Genomic DNA, 26,304 nt, shown 5'->3' on the forward strand with positions numbered 1-26,304 from the left:
CATAGGATTAGCAACAGAAGACATCCGAACAGGAATAGAAACAATAAAATACCATTTTCAAATGCAGTTTTCATTTCTCACGGAATTAATCAAGTGTGTGTTACATAATTCTCTTATGGAAAATGTATTTCATGCTTCATAGGCTCCTTGCAAAAATAATGAAAACAATTTAAAAGGTGCATATCACTTGACTGTAAAAACTTTGATTGTAACTTCTACAGGGCAGGGACATCCTGTGTCTTTTTGGGTACTTTTCTCTATAAATAAAGTAATACATTAATACAAGTTTTCACCAGGTCTAGTAAAATATAGCAACAAATTGAAATGAGTCTATCATTTTCCATTCTACTCTGGCTCTTTTCAGCCTCCGTGAAAATTACAATGCGATTGCTAGATTCCCTGACCTTAGTGGGAACATTGTATCATTATCAGTTTATCAGTTATCTTTCTATTCCATCAGCTCTTTTTCTCTGCATGGCTCTGCCTTTTAAAACAATGTCTCTTATTTTAAACAATTTAATGCAAGTTACATAAATGTCAAAATGATTTTTAAAGAAATAACTCTAGAAATATCTCTTCTAGCTGATTTGAGCGCCATTTTTGTTAGTTGCAACCGAATCAAAAATATCACCCATGAATGCCTCTCTTTTAATCACATTTCCCCTTAAAGCATCAGATGCCTTTGTACACACAAATAACAAATTTTTTGCTTTTTAGGTGCAGTTTGATGAACGTGAGGATACTAAAACTTGCACTATCATTATAAATGATGATGAAGTGTATGAGAACATTGAACAATTCACAGTGGAGCTCAGCATGCCTGTGTATGCCCTACTGGGTCACATCACTAAAGCCACAGTTAACATTAATGACACGGAGGATGAGCCCACCCTGCAGTTTGAGAAGAAGATATACCGTGCCAATGAAAGTGCAGGGCTCCTGTCTGTTCCCATTGAAAGAAAAGGTCTGTCCTAGATATGTCTTGGCATAAATTAACAGTCCTGAGTGAGGGGGTATTACCATAAATATGGGGGCAAATGAAAATGTAAACAAATTATAAAATAATAAAAAATCTTTGCTTGGGTATCTTCCAGGTACTTTGCCTTCCCAACCATGCTCTAACAACATACAAGCAGGTTAATATGAGTCATGATAAAATTAACCATAGTGTAAATGTGATAGCACTTGTAAAATTGTAAGCTCCACTGGGGCAGGGATTGATGTGATGTATATAGTTTCAGAAGAACTTCATAATATGTAAGTGCTGTAAAATTGAAAGATAATAATATCCTAATGCAGTATTGCTCCAGCACAGGTATGGGACTGCTTGGGACCTGGGGTTTTCCATATAACGTATCTTTCTGTAATTTGGATCTTTACACACTAAATCTACTATAAAATCATTTAAACATTAAAAAAACCAAATAGGCTGGTTTTGACTGCAATGAGGATTAATTATATCTTATTTTGGATCATGTAAAAGGTATGGTTTTATTATTATAGAGATAATGGAAACCAATTTTTAAAAATTGCTTTATTTTGATAAAATGGAGTTTATGGGAGATGGCCTTTCTGTAATTTGGTTCTTTCTCGATAATAGGTTTCTGGATAACAGATACCATACAATGAGGTTACCTTTTATAAAGGCTTCCCTTACTCCAGTATTAACTTTCTCTGCTCTGTTTTTTTAGCATGGCCTCCCTTTTCTCAGTAGTGGGCTAGTCACCCAATGAATATGTTATACACCTGCATTGGAAATCCTTGTTACCTATCTGCCCACACAGTGTAGCACTACAATGAGTGTCTTAATACTCACATACCATTTCCATGTAAGGGGGTCTGTATCATATACTCTGTACATTATGATTACTGTCCATTTGATACCCAGCTATGTTTTGGGGCAAAAACACATCAGGTATTTTATCAGCATTACTTTGGTTGTAAATGAAAACACAGCTGTCTGCTGTGAAAATGCAGGGGACTATCCTTTTAGGCTAGAACTCCACGATGCGTCTGGAGCCGACGCGTCGCTATGCGACAAAACGCATGCAGGAAGTGAAGGAGAAATCATAGGTTAGAACTACATTTATCCGACTGTCGGGTGAAAACTCAGCGCGCTTCAGGCTCGTCGTGGAGTTCTAGCCTTAGATTAATAGTTGCTGCAGGTAAAGTCACTTTTATTATCTCTACTACACGTGTTATAGCTTCTTGTGCAAATTATTCAGTTCTCTAAAGAGTTTCACACATTGGCGTAAATAGATAATACTGAGCCCCAAAGCAAATTATTTTTCAGGCCCCCAAAATGTTTAGAGGTTGACTTGTTTCTCCAATATTTATTGAAATTGTATATGAATTAGGGCCTCATGGGGCCCCTATACCTCCTGGGCCCCCCTGCAGCCGCAGGGTCTGCTTCCTCTATAGTTACGCCCCTGGTTTCACATACATGTACAGCTGTAGTTATAGGATATCCCATAAGCGCCATCTAGTGGGAGTATTAAGAAATCGGATATAAATGTATAATCTTCTCATTTGGTTATAACACTACATAGTGATATAAGTTGAAAAAAAGATACCTGCCCATCAAGTTCAAACTTTTTATCCAAATGAAGCTGCCTAACATCTGATTCTTAATACAGTGGTATTAAACTTATAAATACCTCGAATTTACAACAATTTAATTACCACTAAATGCAGTGGTATAAAACTTATATTGCGCCATATATATTATCACCCAAAGTTCTTAGCTACTGTTTATTTATTGATACTTTACATTTGGTGGAATTCTCAAACATATAATATTTTGTATTTGCATGATGATTCCCTTGAAAGGTCTTGTTATTATACTTAAAGGGGTTGTTCACCTTCCAACACTTTTTTTCTGTTCAGTTGGTTTCAGATAGTTCAACAGAAATACTTACTTTCTATTTTCTAATTGTGACCATTTTTCTAATAGTGAAGTGCATTTTTCACCTTATTTTTTGTAAACCAGCTTGGGGGGGACGGGGCTGCCAACTCTGTAACAGTTCTGAATTGATACATTAGTTGGTCCATTTATTATCTTTGTCTCTGCTGAGCTGAATCCCTGAGATTCATTTAAAGCAGCTGTTAGAATTAATACAATAATTGCTTATGTTCCACAAATACTGCTGAGAAATATATAAACTAATGTAGTAAATTGAAAGTTCAGAATCTGCTCTGGATCACTGAGCTGCCAGACAGGAACATTAAACTTTAAACTTCAGTTTTGGAAAAAACTGTGAGAAATAAAAAAAAAGATGGAAAGGAATTTAAAAAAAAGTTTTTATTTCTTTTTTTTTTCTTTTTTATTTATATATATTTTTTTTTTTATTTACTTTAAATATAGTAACAAGACATTTCAAGGGAATAATCATGCAAATGCAAAATATTATATGTTTGAAAATACTACCAAATGTAAAGTTTAAATAAATAAGCAGTAGCAAAGAACTCTGGGTGATATATGTGGATATGTAAGTTTAATAGGTATAAATATAGTAAAGTATAACTATAACAAATGTATAATATGAGTTCTAGTTAACATTTTAATAAAACTTACCTAAAGAATTTCTTTTTATTCATGCTTATTTCTTTAAAAATACCACTTTTAAAATGAAGTGACTGTGATAACACATAATTCTCGTCTATCACAGGTGATCCTACCAGTATTGTGTCTGCCATTTGCTACACATTGTCTAAATCAGCCAAAGGCAGCAGTTTCTATGCACTTGAATCAGGCTCTGATTTTAAGTCCAGAGGAATGTCCAATGAACATCGTGTTGTTTTCGGACCTGGAGTTACAATGTCAATCTGTGATGTGAAACTGATTGATGACAGTGAGTATGAGGAAGAGGAAGAATTTGAAATAGCTCTGGCTGATACCTCTGAGAACGCAAGAGTAGGAGACATTGCTGTAGCCAAAGTTATGATTGAAGGACCCAATGATGCCTCCACCATCTCCCTTGGAAATGCTACATTCACTTTTAGTGAGGATGCAGGTAGGAAGGAGCCTGTAATTAATTATGGAATTATTTGTGTTTACTGACATAATAAAGCTAACTGCAGTTTGCTAACTTAGGAATCATTTGTTATTGTTGGGGGGGAGGCACTAGTACAGGGCTTTTCTGCTGATGCTATCTGGTACAGTAAGACACCTAGTGATCTTTATGTAAGATATTTTAAACACATTTAGTTGGGAAGGGATGTCAAAGTTGTTTCCGTCAATCTATCCTGAAACACATTACTCAGCATCTGTAGCTTTCTGTTTCCTAAGGATACTTATTTTCGCATATTTGACTTGAGGGTATCCCTCTATCTCAGATATAGTAACATTGTTCATCATATCTGTCAGCTGTTAACATTATGTCTTTCTATTATATGCCAGGCTCTGTTGAAATACCTGTAATAAGAAGTGGACCAGATCTTTCTGTTCCTACTTCAGTGTGGTGCGCAACCCGCTCGTCTGATCCTCCTTCTGCAACTCCTGGAATTGATTATGTCCCCAGCTCCAAAAAGATAGAATTTAGGGAAGGGAAAACCACTGAGGTATATTGTTTAAATACAGTATATTTCTGCATACAGACAAAACAAATATGAAATAATGAATATTATACTTACAAACACAATGCAGACGAGTGTGCTTCCTGGTGTTGGGATGTATTTGAAAAGTCTGTGGTTTTGTTGTTTGCAGTTCTATGTATGCAAGGGGAGAAAATACTCATACCAATTGCTTGTTTACTCCTAAACTTCTCCTAATCTTCATATACTTCTATACAGTTGGCTGATGGTTTAATGTCTACATTTAGACTCTTATCTTTTTTTCAGTACTGTACTTTGACTATAATGGATGACACACAGCACCCTGTGATTGAAGGACTGGAGACATTTGTGGTTTTCCTAAGCTCTGCGCATGGGGCTGAACTTACCAAGCCATTTCAGGCTACGGTGAGAGTAAATGATACAGTCCAGGATGGTAAGTTGAACCAAAGTAATGATGCCAGATATTCACAAAATAAATTTCTACTTATTACTTTATAAAAAACATACAATGCAGTTTAATTGTATGTGCTTGTATGTTTTTTTCTATTATTGTACAAAGGTGTAGACAGTAGAGCCCAATTACTATAAGTGATAGGGCAAAGATGTGGAAAGATATTTAGTGGAACATGCATTAAGTAAAGGGTTTCCTTGTGCTTCTTTATTGCATAACAGGAATGACTTACAAAAAAGTGGTATTCCAGCATACCACTTATAAAGATGCTTGCAAGTGACAGGCACAACTCCTAGGGGGCAAAGTGCAGTCATTTTCAAAAGAGACCAAAACCCTTGTTAAAACTCTATGGGCAAATTCACTAAAGCGCAAAGTGCCTAACACTAGCGCAAATTCGCCAATGTGATGTCGTTTCGTTACTTCGTCGATTTACTAACGGGCGCTGGTGTAAATTCACTAGCAAAGTGGAGCTACTCTAGCGCTACTTCGCACCCTTACGCCAGGCAAAGGGACGTAACTACGCCAATTCACTAACTTACGCATTTTACTGAACGTTACCTCTTGCGCCAGACTTGCCTTCACCACTTCAGACCAGGTGAAGTGCAATAGAGTAGATAGTGATTGCTTCAAAAAAAGTTGAAATTTTTTCTAAGTCCCAATAAACGCTGGCATCTTTTCCTTTTTTAAGGGTGATAGGCTAAAAAAGATCGTAAATTTTTTTGGGGGTACCCTCCTTCCCCCCTACATTTCCTAACATATAGCAACTCAACTATACAGTGGTCACATGTATAGGGCAAAATAACAACTCTATTTTATTTTATGAAGATTTCCCAGCCTTGTTTAGTGTAATGTATTTGCTGCTACATATACTTCCATTGTTCTTTAACTTGGCGCCGTATGCAAATTAGGCATTGCTAGCGTAACTTTGCTTTGCTTGACGAATTAACGCTAGCGCAACTTCGCTACCTTTCGCCCCCCCGAGCGCAAATTTGTATTTTAGTGAATTTGCATAGCGCTGGCGAAACTACGCCTGGCGAAGTCTGTCGAAGCTGTTGCTGGTGCAACTTCGGATCTTAGTGAATTTGCCCCTATGCCTTTTCCATAGGTCTCCCAACTAGTGATGGGCGAATCTGTGCGAAAAATTTGTGAATTTACTGCGACGGTCTTGAAACAGCGAAAGATTTATGAAACACATTGAGGTCAAATCATTTTGATGTGAATCAATTTTGGCGCGAGTGACAATTTTTATAGGTGCGACTATTTGGTCCAAATGCATTATAGTTAATGGGCATCCCAATAATTTTGACATTTTTATGTGCACGCCACTTTTTTGACACAATCAATTTTTTTTTTTGACGCGCAGATTTTTCACTGTCGAATTGTTGCCACAGTTTCACTAATTAATTTGCTTGCAGCAAAATGTGGAAATTCGCTGCAAATTTGTGTCTGGTGAATTTATTCACCCATCACTACTCATAACCCCTTCCCAAACTGCAACACTGGGGACACTCTGTACTGCCCGGTTTACCTACTGCTTCATAAAAAGCAGAGTGGAACAGCACATGGCAGATGGCATTCTGCACCACTTGATGTCCTCTTCTCCTCAGTTATCGACTATAAGTATGCATAGTAGAAGCCAGATCATTATCAGGCTCCTGGCTCAAGGAACAGGACATCAGCTGAAGCAAGACAGACACCGTGACATGTTACATTGGTGCCATGCAAATTGCAGTGTACATCTAGTAAAGAAAGAAAGGGTGGGAACATAGTTGCTTATGTGTTGAACATTTGAATTGCTCCAAGTATACTATAGTATACTATATACCAGGGATCCCCAACCTTTAGAACCCGTGAGCAACATTCAGAAGTAAAAGGAGTTGGGGAGCAACACTAGTATGAAAAATGTTTTTGGGGTGCCAAATAAGGGCTGTGATTGGCCATTTAATAGCCCCTATGGGGATTGTCAACCAACATTGAGGCTCTGTTTTGCAGTACAACTGGTTTATATGCAACTAAAACTTGCCTCCAAGCCTGGAATTCAAAAATAATCACCTGCTTTGATGCCACTGGGAGCAACATCCAAGGGGTTGGAGAGCAACATGTTGCTCGCGAGCTACTGGTTGGGGATCACTGCTATATACTATAGACAGCACCAGTAACTAAATAGAAAGGGTGTTGCATGATTTGTAATGGTTTATTTGTCATGTAAGGCACTGTTAATAACACAACACTAAATTAACCCTCCTTAACTGCATATTGTTAGCCTTGCCCAATTCTTTATTCTTAGGGATCTTTCTATTTTATATTGCTGGGTGAATTATATTATTAATAAACAATAAACCTCTAAGCTGCTATTGCTGTGTGTGTTATCCAATGGTTCTGTGCTCTCTACACTCAAGAAAATAGTTTTATTGACAAATACAAGATGCTCTATTAAAGCAATGTTTGTGCTTTTCATTATACAGTACCCAGCATGCAGTTTGGTAAGGAGGTATTCACAGTAAAGGAGAAAGATGGAGTCTTGCATGTGCCTGTGCTGCGTACTGGGGACTTAAGCAATGAATCTTCAGTACGCTGTTACACACAGTATCAAACTGCGAGAGTAATGGATGACTTTGAAGAAAGGAGAAATTCCGATGACTCTCGAATTATATTTTTGAAAGGAGAAAAAGTAAGTGCATGCTTATGCATGCAACTTTCAGTACACTGATTTTTAGGGGCAGATTTACTAAGCTCAAGTGAAGAGTTCGAATAAAAGAAATTAGAATTTCAAGTATTTTTTTGGGTACTTCGACCATCGATTGGGTCAAATTCGAATCGAATTTGAAGGAAAAATCGTTTTGACTATTCGAACATTCGATAGACGAAGTACTGTCTCTTTAAAATATACTTCGACTACATACTTCGCCACTTTAAACCTACCGAGGTGTAATGTTAGCCTATGGGGACCTTCCCCAGCATTTTTCTAAGGTTTTTTTGATCTAATAAAAATCGAAGCATTTGCGCTAAATCCTTCGAAATTCCATATTCCATATTCTAATTCGAAGGATTTAACTTCGAGGGTCGATTTTGAGGGTTTATTAACCCTCGAAATTCAACCCTTGATAAATCTGCCCCTTAATGTATTTTATTTTATGTGCATATTATTATAGCATAGTCCTCTGTGGTCATGCTATTTCCTTTGTAAACATGTTTTCTTGCATTATTTGTCCTACTGTAGTGGCTTATCATAAACTTTTTCTTTGTTTTTCATTCAAAACTTAAATAACATTCACATCTATATATTGATGACTCTTGTGACAGGTGAAAAATTGCACTGTTTTAATAAATGATGACTCCGTATTTGAGCCAGAAGAACAGTTTAAGATTTACCTTAGCAATCCTCTTGGAAGTCACTGGAGTGGAGCTAGGACTGGGAAAAATTACATAGCTACCATTACTATTTCCAATGATGAGGATGGTGAGTGCCCTATATAAAAATCGACAACCTGAAACTCTGATCTGTCCAACAACTATGAAGTACAAATATCTGTGTCCCTGCTATATAAAATGCTATTAGAGGTCACCATATACATGTTTTGCGATGTAGTAGATGAGGTGACTCCTTGGGTCTCATTGACCGGCACAGGTTAAATAAAATTGCTTCTGTACAGTAATCGATTGCTGCCCATCAAACAATTGTTCTTTATTCTGTGTTCTAAAATTAGGGCCTTCATGCATTTAAAGGGGTTGTTCACCTTCAAACAATCTTTTCAGTTCATTTGGTTTCAGTTCACCAGAAATAAAGACTTTTTCCAATTACTTTCTATTTTCTAATATTTAATATTAATTTTACACCTTCTAAAGCAGCTCGGGGGGGGGGGGTCGTTGACTCTTTAACTGTTCTAAACTGATACATTTAGTTGATACATTTCTTATCTTTGTCCCTGCTGAGCAGAATCCCAGAGCTTCATTAAAGGCTTCTGTTAGTATTGATACAATAGTTGCTAATATTCCACAGATGCTGCTGAGAAATGTATCAACTAAATATTGCAAATTCTAACAGTTTAGAATCTGATCCTGGATCACTGTCAGAGCTGTCAGACCGAAACTCCAGAGACAGGAACATTAAACTTTAAACTTAAATTTTGGGAAAACTGTAAAAAATAAAAGATGGAAAGCAATTGAAAAATGTTTATGGTGAATAATATGAAAAAATCTGAGCTGAAAAAAGTGTTTGAACAACCACTTTAAAGGGGTGTATTATTCATTATGATACATCATTCATATACTATACATAAATGTTTATCACTTACATTCACAGTATTTCTATGGTCATGCTAATGCTGATATTTACAGTATTACATAAACAAAGCAGAATATTGCAGGCATCATACCATAAAATTAGGGCAAACACTAATATGAACTTTGCTGCTACATCTTTTGCCTTTTTTTGGTAAAATGGAAAAAATAATCAGAGGTCAAATGTTTTACTTCTGTTAACTACATTATACCCTATGTACACTACCTGCATATTTTATTTGTATCTGCAATTCTGCACTGACATTTTGTAAATGGAGGTTACAGTCTACTTTTTTGGCGGGAAGTGACAAGTGTATATAAGTGCTTCTTTTCTGTAATACAGGGTATCTTTTAGTACACATATTTTACACCGCCTCATTTTCTAATAATTATGTTAGAGATTTGGTTTATGAAGCCATTTACTGCTACAATAATCCACAACATAAAACTGGAATTTTGTCTTTTATTATATTACAAAACAATGTAGTGGAAGGTTTTACCTAGGGAAGGAGGATTTTCTTCTTAGGGCAATGTCAGAAAGGGCTGTTTTAGGTGCTTGAAGCTCTGTGTTTTTGGAAAATGCATAGAGAAGCTTTTTCGAGCTAGCATCACCTACGTTCTGGCATCAACACTTGTTGGGCCTTTTTTTTATTGTTAGGCATTTTTAATGTTAGTCTATGTTTTGGGTCACTTAAAAATGTGACACTTAAAGGTATACTAAAACATGTTTTATTCAAAATGCATCAGTTAATAGTGCTGCTCCAGCAGACTTCTGCACTGAAATCAATTTCTCAAAAGAGCAAACTGATTTTTTATATTTAATTTTGAAATCTGACATTGGGCTAGACATATTGTCCTTTTCCAAGGTGCCCCCAGTCACGTGACTTATGCTCTCATAAACTTTACTGCAAGTAAAGGTAACCAGATAACAGCTCCCTGGTAAATATAAGAACAGCACTCAATAGTCCAATGTCCCATTGTGACGCCTTCAGTTACATTGAGATGAAGAAACAATAGCCTGCCTGACAGCAGTTCCATTCTGAACTGCTGGCTCTTTCTGAAAGCACATGACCAGGCAAAATGATCTGAGATGGCTGCCTACACACCAACATTATTACAACTAAAAAAACACACTTGTGTAAGGAATTAAATTTGACATTGTAGAGTGAATTATTTGCAGTGTAAACAGTGTAATTTAGAAATTAAAACTACACCATAAAAATCATGACAGTATCCCTTAAATGTGCCCAAATCAGCTCACAATTGCCCTTAATTACCATTAACTTTTATTTACATCCCTTCCATGTAGCACCAACTATTGAATTTGATGAAGCTACATATCAGGTGAGAGAACCTCAGGAACCAGATGGTATTGCAATGTTAAAGATTAAAGTGGTCAGGAAAGGAGATCAGAACAGGACATCAAAGGTTCGCTGCAGCACACGAGATGGGTCTGCTCAGTCTGGAGTTGATTACTACCCCAAAAGTCAAGTTTTAAAGTTCAGCCATGGTAAGTCATTAAATGAAGCCACACAGAATGATAATTGATACCTTTAATTTATTCTGTAAAATAGAAAAATTTCATATTGTCTATGTATCCAAAAAGAATGTGAGGATCTCCAATAATGAAAAAACAAATATAAAAAGTAGAAAACATTTATTAGGACATTTTATTAGGACATTTATTAGGACATTAAAGGTTTTATGTCCTAATAAATTTTTTCTACTTTTTATATTTGTTTTTTCATTATTGGAGATCCTCACATTCTTTTTGGATACAGTAGTTTTGATCTTGCACCTTGGGACTGAGGTGAACTGTGAGTGTTTTCTCCTTTATTCTTTCTTATAATTTTGCATTTTTGATCCAATATTTATTTATTGAGTGGTACCATAGATGTTTGTTACAATGTGGCAGTAGCACAAACCCTGTTTCTATGATAATTGAGTTTGTCTCTTTGGCTGCCAAAGAAATTAGTCCAGCACCCGCAGTTTTAAATAAAACAGCCTTTATTGGTGCAAGGGCAATGCCCTTGCACCAATAAAGGCTGTTTTATTTAAAACTGCAGGTGCTGGACTAATTTCTTTGCCAGTATTGCCAGTGGAAAGTGGCCATTGGAGGACGTGCACCCAGCCAAGGAAGAAAGTGAAAGTCGTGCTGACTACTAGTCTGCTAACTGTCTCCTTGGCTGCACCATTCTGCTGGTACTGCATCTTCACTAATCAGTCATTTTGCTGAAATTGTCCTACTAGCAAAGATGGCTATATGTGTACATAATTATGCATGTGTTCCTTCTTTCCATAAGAATAATGTGTAGCGGTTACTGAGCATTTTCCTTCACTTTCTAGGTGTAGACCATATCTTGTTCAAGGTGGAGATTCTGTCCAATGAAGACAGGGAGTGGCATGAATCATTTTCACTGGTTCTTGGCCCAGATGATCCCATTGAGGCTGTTCTTGGTGACATCACCACAACCACGGTCACAATCCTGGACCAGGAAGCCGCAGGCAGTTTAATTTTACCATCCCCTCCTATTGTGAGTACTACTGACTGACTGAACAAAAAGACATTCAAGTATTTAGTTTGCACCTATTCCTGGCAGAATGTATGAAATACCCAGTATACATTTTGTTTTTAGTAGCCTTGCTGCATGTATCTGTTATCAATCAGTACCATCCATCTTTGAGTGAGTATGTGTTATGATTAATTTATATTTTTGAAACATCACTTACATCACTTTCAGATCACTTATAGCAGGGTTTCTTCAAGATGAATGAATCAGTCATACGGGCTGATACACTAGATAGCTTTAAAAAGGGGATGGATGGGTTTTTAGCATGTGAGGGAATACAGGGTCAGGAGTCAGGAAGGAATAGTTTCCCCCTCTGAGGCAAATTGGAGAGGCTTCAGATGGGGTTTTTCACCTTCCTCTGGATAAACTAGCAGTTAGGCAGGTTAAAATAGAGTTCAGAGGTTGAACTTGATGGTCCTGTGTCTTTTATCAACCTAACTTACTATGTTACTATGTAGTATTTCTTTGTTCACTATGAATAGAACTTGCACTTTTTGCCTATTGTTTTATTTACATAGATATTAGTATTGATAACATTGCTATTGATATAAAAAGGAAACAGGGAAACTAAAGCTATTGCATGTTTGGTTATTGCAGGTTAGATAATTAGATATGCACAGATAACCCTCCTGCATACTCCTGCTTACAAAAGGGGGAGGTTTACTGTATATACTGGTGATGGTGAAAAACAGTAGATTTGTAGTGATTAACCATTAAAAAAGGTAAAATGTATGTTTAGCACAAGTCCTGATCATTGAGATCATGTTGAACAATGGGGGTATCAGAGCACCCAAAGTAATAGTGATGGTCTGCTTTGTAACCCAAAACACTGCTTTAGAATTAATACTTGCTATTTTAGTTGCTTTTGCCTATTGCAATATGTATATATATATATATATATGTGTATATATATATATATATATATATATATATATAATATATATATATATATATATATATATATATATATATATATATATAGCAATATGTTCCAGGGGGTCATGGAGACCAACATTGAACAGCACAGGGCTTCAATTTTGGGTCTCAACCCATAGGTAATGTCACCGGCTTACAACATAGATGTTAGTGCTTTTACTGATGTAATAAAAGTCGGTAACGGAAAAACTATTTCGCAATGTGAAAAGTTATGCCTTTGCTCGAACAAATTTTGCTTTGCGCGAATTTGATATCGCTTTTGCGAACCCAGAAACTGTTTAGCGAACACTTCATACAGTGGAAGGCCGTTTGCGAATTTTATAGTTTGCGCCAATGCTCAGTTAATGTAATAAAACTTCTTAAGTCGTTATGTTTGCTACAAAAGATTACGACACCTTCAAGCACTTCTTAAGAGTGCACAATTTAAAAAAAAATTGGTGCGAATGTTTTGCTCTTTGAGACTTTAATTACATTCCCCCGTTAGTGTTAACTGGCAAGTTGGCTTAAATGTGTGGCCACTGTACTATAATTTGCCAGTGGCTCTCCTAAGAATTCTGTCTGATAATTAGCTCACCTTAGATAATCAAATGTCAGCAAGACTTGTACTCCTTCATTAAGTATAGCATTCAGGGCAAAGATTTAGGGGGTTATTTATCAAAATCCAAAAATTTCTGAAAACTACTCTGACCAAATCCACACAGATTTTTTCCCCTTATTTATCAATACATTTTCCTGAAAAAATCTTCTTAAGGAAAACACTAGATACAATCATGAAAAAAACTGTTCGATTTGATGCCCAAATACCGAAAACTTTTTCAGATTTGAGAAACCCGGCACAGATCAGGATATATTCGGGACATTTCTTGTTGACTTCTACAGGGACTCAGAAGGTCTGAGTTGGAGAACTTTTTTATTCTGACTTTTAACACCCTTTGGGGTTTAATAAATCCCAAAAAATTCGAAGATTTTTTTCCATTTAAAAATTGTTTTTCCCCTTTAAAAGGCCAATGAGAAAAAAATCTGACTTTAATAAATAACCGCTGAAGTACCAATAAATTACTATACCATATAATGGACCTGTAAGGATCATCAGCCATTTATACAAAGACAAACTTTTGATGGCGTTCACTATAGTTATTAGATTTGAATCATTACTTCCTTTCTAGCTAATTACCTTTTAATTTACTTTCATTTAAATATATGTTTGATTATGTGGAGATTATCCTTGTGTTCACTTTTTGCCTACCGCATATTCCAATCTTTTGCTGCCCTTCAAGCAATAAATGAATTGCAATGAATACCTGTAAATAATATCTTACAAAGTCATTTATAAAAAATAAAAAAAGTGATTATTTGCCATTATATGCCTTCACTGAAATATCGAGGGACCTTGATTCAGATGGTGATTCTCCACAACTGTTCTGGTGTATCCCACATAGTAAACCTGGACCACACATGGGTAGCAACCAAACCTCTATAGTTATTGTGCCTGAAGGAACAGTGTAAAATAAAACTGGGTAATTAGACAGTGTAAAATGTTTCTAATATAATCTATTACTATTAATCTAGGACTCTCCTTCAGGCTAAGTAGAAAATTAGGGCATTACCTGCAAAAGACTCTCTCCAGTTCATTTTGCTTCTCTACAGGTTCTGTCATTATCTGATTATGACCACGTGGAAGAGGTCACCAGGGAAGGTGTGAAAAAGTCTCCATCTCCTGGATATCCATTGGTGTGTGTGACACCATGTGATCCTCACTTTCCAAAATACACACTGATGAAGGAGCGTTGCTTGGAGGCTGGCATCAACCAGTCTACAATCCTATTTATCTGGGAAGTAGCAACACCAACAGATTCCATTGGGGCCAGATCCCCCTTTGAGACAATCACTGACACAACTCCTTTTACTGGTGTCAATCACATGGTAAGTTTAATAAAAATGATTTCATTATTAATTATTTAAAGGGTTGTTCACCTACTACTAATACATTTTTAGTATGATGCAGAGAGTGATATTCTGAGACAATTTGCAATTGATATACATTTTTTATTATTTGTGTTTTTTTGAGTTATTTAGCTATTTATTCAGCAGCTCTACAGTTTGTAATTTCAGCCATCTGGTTGCTATGGCCCAAATTACCCTAGCAACCATGCACTGATTTGAACAAGAGTCTGGAATAGGAGCAGCCTGAATAGAAAGATGAGTTATAAAAAGTAGCATTTGTTATTTAGATGGGGTCAGAGTCCAACAAATAAGTCAAATAATTCAAAAGCTATAAAAAACTTTGCTTAATTTTGGCTATTCTATGACATATTAAAAGTTAACGGAAAAGTGAACCACTCCTTGCTTGGGGCCCCTCCTCTTACAGGATTCTTAGGGGCAAATTTACTAAAGGACGAAGTGACTAACGCTGACAAAAATTCGCCAGCGTGCCGTCATTTCGGTACTTCATTGATTTACTAACAGGTGGAGGCGTAACTTCGAGAGAGACTGACGCTGGTGCTCATTCGCACTCAACCGCCGGGCGAAGTTACGCTCTGGCGAAGGGACGTAACTATGCAGATTCACTAAGATGCGGATTTTAATGAACGTTTCCTCTTGCGCCAGACTTGCTTTCTCCACCTCAGACCAGGCGAAGTGCAATAGAGTAGATAGGACTTCCTCAAAACTTAGTTGAAAAACACTGGCATCTTTTCCTTTTTTCAGGGTGATAGGCTGCAAAAGAGAGTAACATTTTATTGGGTTATCCCCCTATGTTTCCTAACATATGGCACATTAACTATACACTGGGCTCGTGTGTAGGGCATTATAACAACTCTTTTATTAAGCTTCCATGGGTTTGTGTAATGTAATGTATTTGTTGCAACATATACGTCCAATTAACTTTAACTTCCGGCCGTATGCAAATTAGCCAACGCTGGCGCAACTTCGCTCTGCTTGCCGAATTAAAGCTAGCGCAACTTTGCCAGCGTTCGGCGCATGTTAGTGAATTAGTGTTGTCTGAACGAATTTTCACCTGGCGAAGTGTTTCGCTGTGTGCGAATCCGTCACTGGCAATTTTTCGGCGCTTCGTAAATTTGGGTTTTTAATGTGTTTTAATATATATGTGTTGACATGGTTGACTAATGAATATCGCCATTTCAACTGTACTCATTATTACCAATCAAGTATCGTATTATTTGACTTTCTAGGGTATGAAGTCCTATTGTGTTTCTTGTTCTACATTATGTTTATTTAAGTAGTGATACCCTCGATTATAGCCAATTATATCTTATTTATCATTGCTCAGTAATTTTTGTTAGTTTAGCAGACCCCCCCTCTCCTTTCCTTCATCAGACTCCTCATAATTACCATAATATTTATTTGAACATTACATACTGTAACATAACTTTGTGTTATAAATAATCTATTTAGGGAAGGTGGATTAAAGGCACTTTGCTTGCTACATTTTTATTTTCCCAGGAGGCAAGTCCAAAATGCTGTAATCTTGCTAACTGTTCTTACAGTTAGCAAGAGATATTTAACTATAACTCCTCCATTTTAATTTTATAATCTTCTTGGATTCCAATGGTAAATTCGAATTTTAGAATTTTTTTTTTTTTTTTTGGTCGGAGCTCACAAATTCGAATTTAAAGGAGAAGGAAAGCTACCGAGGCATTTTATTGCCAATAGATCAGCTGCAATAGTGCAAGCTAGAATGCTATATTTATTCTGTAGAATGTTTTACCATACCTGAGTAAAAAGCTCTAGAAGCTCTCTGTTTGTGTAGGATAGGAGCTGCAGTATTAATGTGGTGTGACATCATTTCCTGCCTGAGTCTCTCCCTGCTCTGGGCTCAGATTACAGCAGAGAAGGGAGGGGGGCGGGGAAAGAGGAGCAAACTGAGCATGCTCTTGCCCAGGGCAATGAGGTTTAAGGTGAAGGCAGGAAGTCTGATACAGAAGCCCATGTGTACACAATAGAAGGAAAGAAATGCAGTGTTTCTTTTGAAAGGGGACTCAGAGCAGCATTACTTTGGGGGTTTACTGGTATATTTAGATGGACCTTTCTGATAAGGCTTATTTTGTTTTTTCCTTTCCTTCTTCTTTAAAACCAACAATTTGAATTAGAATGTGAGATTTATCACATCTCGACCCTGGAAACCGTTCTAATAAGACTATTCTCCACTTAAAACCTCCCTAGTTCATGTAGAAGTCAATGTCAGAGGTCCCTTGAACTATTTGAAGATGTTAATAGTAGCGATGAGCCTAATTTTTGCCAAGTTTCGCCTCGAAAATGACACCCCATAGACTCCAATGGGAGAAAAAAAAATTGTGCATCAAAAACACGTCGGGACTAATTGATCGAATTTTAGAAATTCAACTTTTTTCATAAATACCATTCGAATTGTGAATAAAAACTAATTTACCAGAGTTTAAAAAATGAATCTTACCTTTTATTGTCTAGGTCCTGGACAGCATTTACTTCAGTAGGCGGTTCCATGTACGGTGTGTTGCCAAAGCTGTGGATAAAGCGGGACATGTTGGGACACCACTACAAAGTAACATTGTAACTATAGGAACAGATAGTGCAATCTGCCACACTCCTGTGGTATCGGGAACTGCCCGAGGATTCCAAGCACAGTCTTTTATTGCCACATTGAAATACCTGGATGTGAAACAAAAAGAACATCCCAATAGGTCTGTTGAACTCAGAGATAATGCTGTTAGAACTACTGTGAAATTTATAGTAATCTTTGACTTAAGGATAGATGTATACACTATATAGTAAAGTTAGTTTTAGGGTATGAAAATACAACTGATTTACTTTAAGTAACATTATGCAGCTAATTTACTTCAACAATGGGGAAGAGCTATAAGAAAACACAAGTGAATGCTTTAAAAATAAAAAGCTTGCCAGGTTTTAATTGGTGATCAGAGAACCTTAAGGGTAAGGACACACGAGGAGATTCAGGGAGATTTTGTCACCTGGCTACTAATCTCCTTGTCTTTTGAGCAACTATCTCCCTGAACTGCCTCAGCGTTTTTCCCCATAGGCTACAATGAAAAGTTGCCTGCGCTAATGCACACACGGTGATGCGTTTTCAATAGTTGCCCAAAGTTGCCTCAGTGAGGCAATTTCAGGCAACTATTGAAAACGCATCACCCTGTGTGCATTAGCGCAGGCAACTTTTCATTGTAGCCTATGGGGAAAAACGCTGAGGCAGTTCAGGGAGATAGTTGCTCAAAGGACAAGGAGATTAGTAGCCAGGTGACAAAATCTCCCTGAATCTCCTCGTGTGTCCTTACCCTTATTGCTTAAATTCTTGCAAAATGGCATAGCTGTAAAATGTAAAGTATCCAGGTATCAAGGAAGTCAGCCCTAGCATAATAATAAATAATAATAATAAATAATAAATACCACTTTTACATAGATGCCTGTAAGCCTCTTAATATACAGTATGTGCATGATATTACAATTTACAATTGCTGGGGAAGAGAAAAGACTACTACAGTTTTATAAAAAGTGAAAACTCATTATAAATGTACCTCCTTGTACTAAGATTTACCAAGAACACACACAACATTAATTCCCTGTTGGGATTTATTCAGATCCACACATTTTAATCTTGACTTTATTTATTTGTTTAGGATTCACATTTCTGTGCAGATTCCACATCAAGATGGAATGTTGCCTTTAATTTCAACGATGCCACTGCACAACCTCCACTTCCTTCTTTCGGAGTCAGTTTACCGACAACAGCATGTTTGCTCCAACTTGGTCACTGTTCGTGATCTTCGAGGCATCTCAGGTAATATAATTATTTATATTTTACTTATAATATGCCTTCTGTCTGCTGTAATCTGTGAGCAATGCCTGAGATCAATGGATGTGAAGGATCACAAGCAAAGTGCAAAAAATGGGCGCAAACCTCCCAGATTTTTGCAAAACTGAGCCCTGCACCTCATTTTTCTGAATTTCCACAGATCTGCTTGTGTCCCATGAATACAACACTGCCTGTATTCAACAGTGCTCGTATTCATGAGGGGCAGACGGGAGAAAATAAGTTATTGTAGAATATTGGATAGGACTGACTTTCATTTCAGATGCTTTTACGGTTACCACCTAACCGGTAAAAAAATGCTTGATGGAAATGTTAAATAAGGTTAAAAACAGGTGGCAACCCTAGATGCTATGTGCACATTGCAGCCACAAGTGCCTTTTGCATGAGTATTAAGGGGTGCAATTTTGAAACCCTTAGGGTGTTATTTATCAAAGATCGAATTTAGAATTTATGTGAATTTTCTTTTAATAAATTGTAATGTTCTCACAACTCGCATGGGAGGTTATTTATGAAATAACTTGAATAGCTAACATTCAATCGAATAGGAACAACCTGAAAAATCCGAATCCGAAAACGGATTTTAGGTGGCGATATTCGAATTAGAACTGTTTCCTTGAGGTGTGATAAATCTCACATCGAATTTACATTAGATTTGCTCCTTTTAAATTAGAATTTGTGAGTTTTGACACAAATCCCATTCGAATTTACCATTCGAACCTTAATAAATCTTCCCCTTAGTGTTCTAGCAGTTGCAGCCAGGGTCACTTAATTGACACAAGCATATATGAGAGCAATAGAGTGATATGAACTGTACTTAGTTCATTTGGTAACTTTCAGCAGGTTTTTTTAAAAATTCTCTTTAAAAATGTAGTAGAGTTACACATTCACAATCTCACCATTTTCACTTAGGAAACTTCTGTTCAGATTTTCTATTTTAATTAATATTTTCAGGTACTGTGCAGAGCCTTTGCCTTACAGTCTGTTGGTGAGGTTCAACCCTGAAATCTACGAGAAGCTACCATAACTTAGCAATGACTTCTGTATGTCAAAGCTGAGCCCCACCACTGCTGTCCATGTACGGCAGGTGGTTTCCTTGTTAGCCTAACACTTGGAAAATTTGTAGGTGGGTGTAGAAGAAAACATTATAGCTAGAGCTGGTCTCTAATTATTTTACAGTTCAAATCTACATTTCTGAACATGTTCTTCACATGGTAGACAATGAAATACTCCCATTCCAACATTTTTCTCTACAGTCTTCTCTATTACCAATAAATTGAAAATATACTATTATGTTTGCCTGAACAGAGGCTGGATTCCTGGATGAGGTGACATATGACAGCATAGCTGTTGGCCCTGGCTATGATCGGCCATACCAGTTTGATCCAAATGTCAGAGAACCAAAAACTATCCAACTCTACAAACACCTAAACCTAAAGAGCTGCATATGGACATTTGATGCCTATTATGACATGACTGAACTTATTGATGTCTGTGGAGGAGCAGTGACAGCAGATTTTCAGGTAATAATTCAACTCATCAACTCAAGGGTAATACTTGCATAATAGCTCTAGTAGTAGATTTCTATACATGTATAGTCTCTTCAGATTGTTGTCTTATTGGCCCCCACTTCCACAGATTCTCTCTTATACACACGAATGTGCCTTAGACCCCTGTGATAGAGGAATACATTTCAGAGAAAATAAGTGGTAATCTGAGTGCAGAACAATGGCGAGTAGGATAATATGTATAGAAATTTGTTTCATGGAATGGCTGTGAGTGACACAAGGGATGTCTTCATGTGGGGGCATAATGCCAAAGTCTCCTACTAAGAACCAGTCCTTATACTACATATACTGAATATCTAATCACTTTCAGGTGGTTCACAACAACGTTTTTCTTGACTAACTTTGGAGTTGATTTACAAATACAAGGGGGAATGTAATTAAAAATAGCAAGTGTTATTCAAAATTGCATTTTTGCTAATGTTTAGCACTGCTCACAATGTAAAATTATTCGCTAGCAAATATTACATTGCTAAGAAGTTTCATTAAATATTTCTTCACAAAATACGCTTTGTGATTGCAAAATTGTATTACATACACTGGGAATGTTCACAAAAGTCATTGCGTCGCAAACTTTGTGAGGAAGTCGTTGAGGTTTGTATCAGTCAAAAAGGACACAAACATGGTCTTTGCAAATTTTTCTTGCGCTAACAAAACATATTACAGTACAGTTGCCAATAGCTTCAGTAATTGTTTATGGACCAACATCTACATGCATTCATTTTCTACATTCAGCAACAAGATAGAAAATTAAAGACCTCATTAGTTGGCAACTGAAATTAATTAGAGAGGCCTACTGCAATTTTTCAGACAGTGTACAAAGTGCAAAATAATGAAGTTATGTGCCTGATTTTTGCAGTTTGCACACTGTTTTCTTGTTTCTAAATGATACTTATAATATACAAGGGATAATTTTTGAATATAGAAATATAAGTGCTTCAGTTTTTTATAATTATTAGTTAGAATGGCATTAGAACCTACAGATCACCAACAATCTGTTTTATGTTATATATGGTCTTTTTACCCAAGCCTGTATCAAATGATGAAATTATAATATAAAATATCATGTCAATGAATCCCTTATTATAGATTGTAAAGTAAAAGGTTTATGCTGTAATAGTAAAGCTGTGATGTATTGGCTGTTGATCCAGTTATGTGATCATTTTATTGGGACCAATATCTTAGTTGCACTTTAAAATGATGTCACTAACACATTCTCTGTGCAAAACAATGTGTCCTCTTCCCCAAGCTTACAATTGCACAATTGTCTTGATAAAGCACCTGTAATGTTCTTATATGTATTAGAAATTGTTTACTAATTTACTTACACCTGTCTGCTCCTCCATGAGGCTGTTTGTCAAAGCAATGAAACATATTTCTATGTTACTTTGTGACTAACACATCTGCTACTTTTTTCCAGGTGAGAGACTCTGCTCAGTCCTTTCTGACAGTCCATGTGCCTTTGTATGTGTCTTACATATATGTGACAGCGCCAAGAGGATGGGCATCCTTGGAGCATCACACAGAGATGGAATTCTCATTCTTCTATGATACTGTTCTCTGGAGGACTGGTAGGGTTTTTTGTTTCAGTTTTACTTATAATAGCCTGTAAAAAACTGCCTATAAATGGTGCTTGGTGATGTCATTAATATATGAGTTGTTATTGATGTTATTTACGCCACATAAGTTGAAATGTGTGTATTAACTTTGAATTAATATATTCCGTAACTAAACACATATGATTATAAGAATTCACAGCTGAAAAGAAGGATGTTATGGAGCATGCAGTATCATTGCTAAAGAATTGTTATCAAATATATGCATTTTTTTTTGTTTTTGTTTCTTTATTAATAAACCATGCAACCTCTGTGCATAAACCTTTTAAAGGAGAAGGAAAGGTAATTTGCAATACTCAACTATAATTGTTGCTTGTGTGCACCCCTCCTCAACCGCATTATTTTCACTGCCCAAATCGGTCTGGAGCTCTCATACCGTTACGTCGAAGTTTTCAAACGTTCTATTCTTTGCGGCCGCCATTTTGGCCGTGTCAACGTCATGTCCTCTCTCTCCGAATTTGAAATGCCCATGCGCTAAATTAAGCCCTCCCCTTGACCTCGCGCGTCACACACAGCTAGCTAGCTCAAGAAGGCGTGTCTGCTGCTTCTTTCCCTGCTGCTGCTCAATATGCGCATGCTCAGCAGTACTACAGAGAGGAACTGCGCATGATCCAGGTCGTGAGTCGCAATGGGAAGATAGGCATGCTGGGAAAAACGCTTCTCCTACTCTACACTATCAGAGGAAACGGATCAACAGAGCTGCTACAAGAAAGCACACAGAGGTACATGTAACACACCAGCAGACTTTTAGTAACACAGCTGCTTTTTTAAAGATAATTCATGTTTGGGCTTTACAGGTCCTTTAATGAACATGAACATATACTTTGCTCTTTTCATACAGATATTATAGTGAAATATAATGAGTAATGACCTGAAATAATCTTTTGCTTTTCTTGATAAACAGGGATTCAGACGGACAGTGTGCTCTCTGCAAGGCTTCAGATTATTAGAATTTATATCCGTGAGGATGGCCGTCTTGTCATTGAGTTTAAAACTCATGCCAAATTTAGAGGTAACAACATAGTTGTACATAGTTCAACTGTTTTCCAGCACATGTTTAATCTAAGTGGTTTGTTTTATGCACTGCTGTTATAGTATATTCATGGAGGCAAAAGAAAGCAGTATGGTAGCTCCTATATATGAATAAGCAATATGCAAAGATGATGGTGCTTTGTGCATAAAAATAAACTCACATTAATGGTAAATGTAACATATACTTAACAAATGCTTAAGTTTTCTAGCATAGCAATTATGAACTAGATGGTGTCGTTTCTGAAGAAACCACAAGATGTTGGCTTTGAAACGCAAGAGGTGTTGGGGCCAGTCGCCCCTGGTGCATAGAGAGTACACAAAGTTGGTAGAATCTGGTTTAAAACGGTGAAAATCGAAGCAGATCAAATTGTACCATTAAAATCAATCCAAAAACCTGATTGGCTGTTTTTGGCTCCACCCACTTTTAAAATTTGAATCCCAGTCCCCCTGTGACCGACTGTGCCAAGTTTGATGTCCCTGCCATTAACTGTGAAAGAATGGCAGCAACTTATATATTGACATTGATTAGCAATAGGTAACATTTGATTGGCTGTTTTAAGCTCCACCCAGTTTTCCGAATTTTAACCCCAGTCACCCAGTCATGGTCTGTACCAAGTTTGGGGTCTCTGGCTTTAAAACTGTGAGAATGGCAGTATTTGAAACTTTTACATTGAAGTCAATAGGTAAAATCTGATTGGCTGTTATTGGCTCCGCCCACTTTTCCTAAATTTTGACCACAGTCACCCAGTGAGTAATTGTGCTGAGTTTGGGACACTTGGCATTTACGCCGTAATAATAGCAGCAATTTGGCGTTTTTCATTCAGGTCAATGGCTGAAATCCGATTGGCTGTTGTTGCCCCGTCCCCTTTTTTTCCTAATTCTGAACCAGAGTCACCAAGTGACTAACACTTTAAGGTTTCGAAATCATGACATTTAACGTGAAAATGGCAGCAATTTTATGTCTTTCTATTGAAAATCAATGAATGACATTTGATTGGTTGTTGGTGGCTCCACCCACTTTTCCTAACTTTGAAGTGCAAACACCCAGTGAGCACATTTGTGATATTCGAGGTCCATGACATCAATAACGTGCAAATGGCAGCAATTTTCATTTTTCCCATTTAAATCATCAAAGAAATCTGATTGGTTGTTTTTGGCTCCACCCACTTTTCCAAATTTTGATCCCGGTCCTCCAGTGACCAACTGTGCCAAGTTTGAGGACCCTCCCATGAACAATCTAAGAGCGGCGACAGCTTTAACTTTTCCCATTGAAACAAATGGCTAATATTTGATTGGCTGTGGTAGACTCCGCCCACTTTTCCAAATTTTAACCCCAGTGACCCATGGTGCCAAGTTTTGGGTCTCTGGCTTTAACACTGTGGGAATGACAGTGTTTGACATTTTCTCATTAAAGTCAATAGGAAAATCTGATTGGCTGTTTGTTGCTCCGCCCACTTTTTGGAGTCCCCAAAATGTGACAGAACTTTTCAGGTTGACCCCATGACTAAGTGACCCAAGTTTGGTGAGTGTAACTTTAATGCTGTATGAGTGGCAAAAGTTTCAAATTTTCCAATGAAAGTCTATGGGAAAAAATGGGGTCTTTGGGGGCCGCCACAGGGCCACGGATGGTGGGATTGCTTAACAGAGCACAAGCAACCTATTCGGGTATGAGCTGAACAAGTGTGCAAAGTTTCATAATTGTACTCCTAAAACTCTGGGAGGAGTAGCGTTTAGAAAATTGCTAAAATTTCATTGGCTGTCAGTGTTTGACATTTTCTCATTGAAGTCAATAGGGAAAATCTGATTGGCTGTTTGTTGCTCCGCCCACTTTTTGGAGTCCCCAAAATGTGACAGAACTTTTCAGGTTGACCCCATGACTAAGTGACCCAAGTTTGGTGAGTGTAACTTTAATGCTGTACGAGTGGCAAAAGTTTCAAATTTGCCAATGAAAGTCTATGGGAAAAAATGGGGTCTTTGGGGGGCCGCCACAGGGCCACGGAGGGTGGGATTGCTTAACAGAGCACAAGCAACCTATTCGGGTATGAGCCCAACAAGTGTGCAAAGTTTCATAATTGTACTCCTAAAACTCTGGGAGGAGTAGCGTTTAGAAAATTGCTAAAATTTCATTGGCTGTTGGTAGCTCCGCCCACTTTGGGGTGCCCCCCCAAAATACATATTTTTATTCGGGGTGGCACCAACAATATGCGGTCCGAGTTTGGGGAGTGTAGCTTCAAAACTGTATGAACGGCAGCGATTTGAAAATTTTCCCTGTCAAAGTCAATACGAAAAACGGCGTCTTCGGTGGTCCGCCGCACGGGCGCAGTGGGTGGGATCGCTTACTAAAGCACAAGCAACGTACTTTGCTATAAGGCGAATAGGTGTGGAAAGTTTGGCGCTTGTACCCCTAAAACTGTAGGAGGAGTAGCGTTTAGAAAACCGGGGGGCGCTAATAATAATAATAATAATAAGAATAAGAACGAGCTGAACTAGTAGATCAAGATGTTGGCTTTTTCAAAGCCAACATAATAATAATAAGAACTAGATGGTGTCGTTTCTGAAGAAACCACAAGATGTTGGCTTTGAAACGCAAAAGGTGTTGGGGCCAGTCGCCCCTGGTGCATAGAGAGTACACAAAGTTGGTAGAATCTGGTTTAAAACGGTGAAAATTGAAGCAGATCAAATTGTACCATTAAAATCAATCCAAAAACCTGATTGGCTGTTTTTGGCTCCACCCACTTTTAAAATTTGAATCCCAGTCCCCCTGTGACCGACTGTGCCAAGTTTGATGTCCCTGCCATTAACTGTGAAAGAATGGCAGCAACTTATATATTGACATTGATTAGCAATAGGTAACATTTGAATGGCTGTTTTAAACTCCACCCATTTTTCGAATTTTAACCCCAGTCACCCAGTCATGGTCTGTACCAAGTTTGGGGCCTCTGGCTTTAAAACTGTGAGAATGGCAGTATTTGAAACTTTTACATTGAAGTCAATAGGTAAAATCTGATTGGCTGTTATTGGCTCCACCCACTTTCCCTAAATTTTGACCACAGTCACCCAGTGAGTAATTGTGCTGAGTTTGGGACACTTGGCATGGACGCCATAATAATAGCAGCAATTTGGCGTTTTTCATTAAGGTCAATGGCTGAAATCCGATTGGCTGTTGTTGCCCCGCCCCCTTTTTTCCCTAATTCTGAACCAGAGTCACCAATTGACTAACACTTTAAGGTTTCGAAATCATGACATTTAACATGTAAAAATGGCAGCAATTTTATGTTTTTCTATTGAAAATCAATGAATGACATTTGATTGGTTGTTGTTGGCTCCACCCACTTTTCCTAACTTTGAAGTGCAAACACCCAGTGACCACATTTGTGATATTCGAGGTCCATGACATCAATAACGTGCAAATGGCATCAATTTAAATTTTTCCCATTTAAATCATCAAAGAAATTTGATTAGTTGTTTTTGGCTCCAC

General features: G+C 37.3%; 1 protein-coding gene across 1 annotated transcript in view; it reads left to right on the forward strand.

Moving 5' to 3' along the window:
* Positions 1–26,304, forward strand: part of fras1.S (Fraser extracellular matrix complex subunit 1 S homeolog) — a gene marked incomplete at its 5' end in the record, with an annotated part of 329,350 nt that overhangs the window by 286,600 nt on the left and 16,446 nt on the right. The window contains 14 exons of the mRNA XM_041578095.1: positions 718–964; positions 3,669–4,013; positions 4,400–4,560; positions 4,840–4,987; positions 7,471–7,676; positions 8,309–8,465; positions 10,596–10,796; positions 11,633–11,820; positions 14,440–14,715; positions 17,239–17,471; positions 18,423–18,583; positions 19,922–20,136; positions 21,599–21,749; positions 22,699–22,806. Of these exons, the coding sequence (XP_041434029.1) occupies positions 718–964; positions 3,669–4,013; positions 4,400–4,560; positions 4,840–4,987; positions 7,471–7,676; positions 8,309–8,465; positions 10,596–10,796; positions 11,633–11,820; positions 14,440–14,715; positions 17,239–17,471; positions 18,423–18,583; positions 19,922–20,136; positions 21,599–21,749; positions 22,699–22,806 (2,797 nt within the window). The remainder of the gene's footprint in view (positions 1–717; positions 965–3,668; positions 4,014–4,399; positions 4,561–4,839; positions 4,988–7,470; positions 7,677–8,308; positions 8,466–10,595; positions 10,797–11,632; positions 11,821–14,439; positions 14,716–17,238; positions 17,472–18,422; positions 18,584–19,921; positions 20,137–21,598; positions 21,750–22,698; positions 22,807–26,304) is intronic.

The sequence above is a fragment of the Xenopus laevis genome, chromosome 1S (genome assembly GCF_017654675.1).
Source record: "Xenopus laevis strain J_2021 chromosome 1S, Xenopus_laevis_v10.1, whole genome shotgun sequence".
Lineage (NCBI taxonomy): Eukaryota > Metazoa > Chordata > Amphibia > Anura > Pipidae > Xenopus > Xenopus laevis.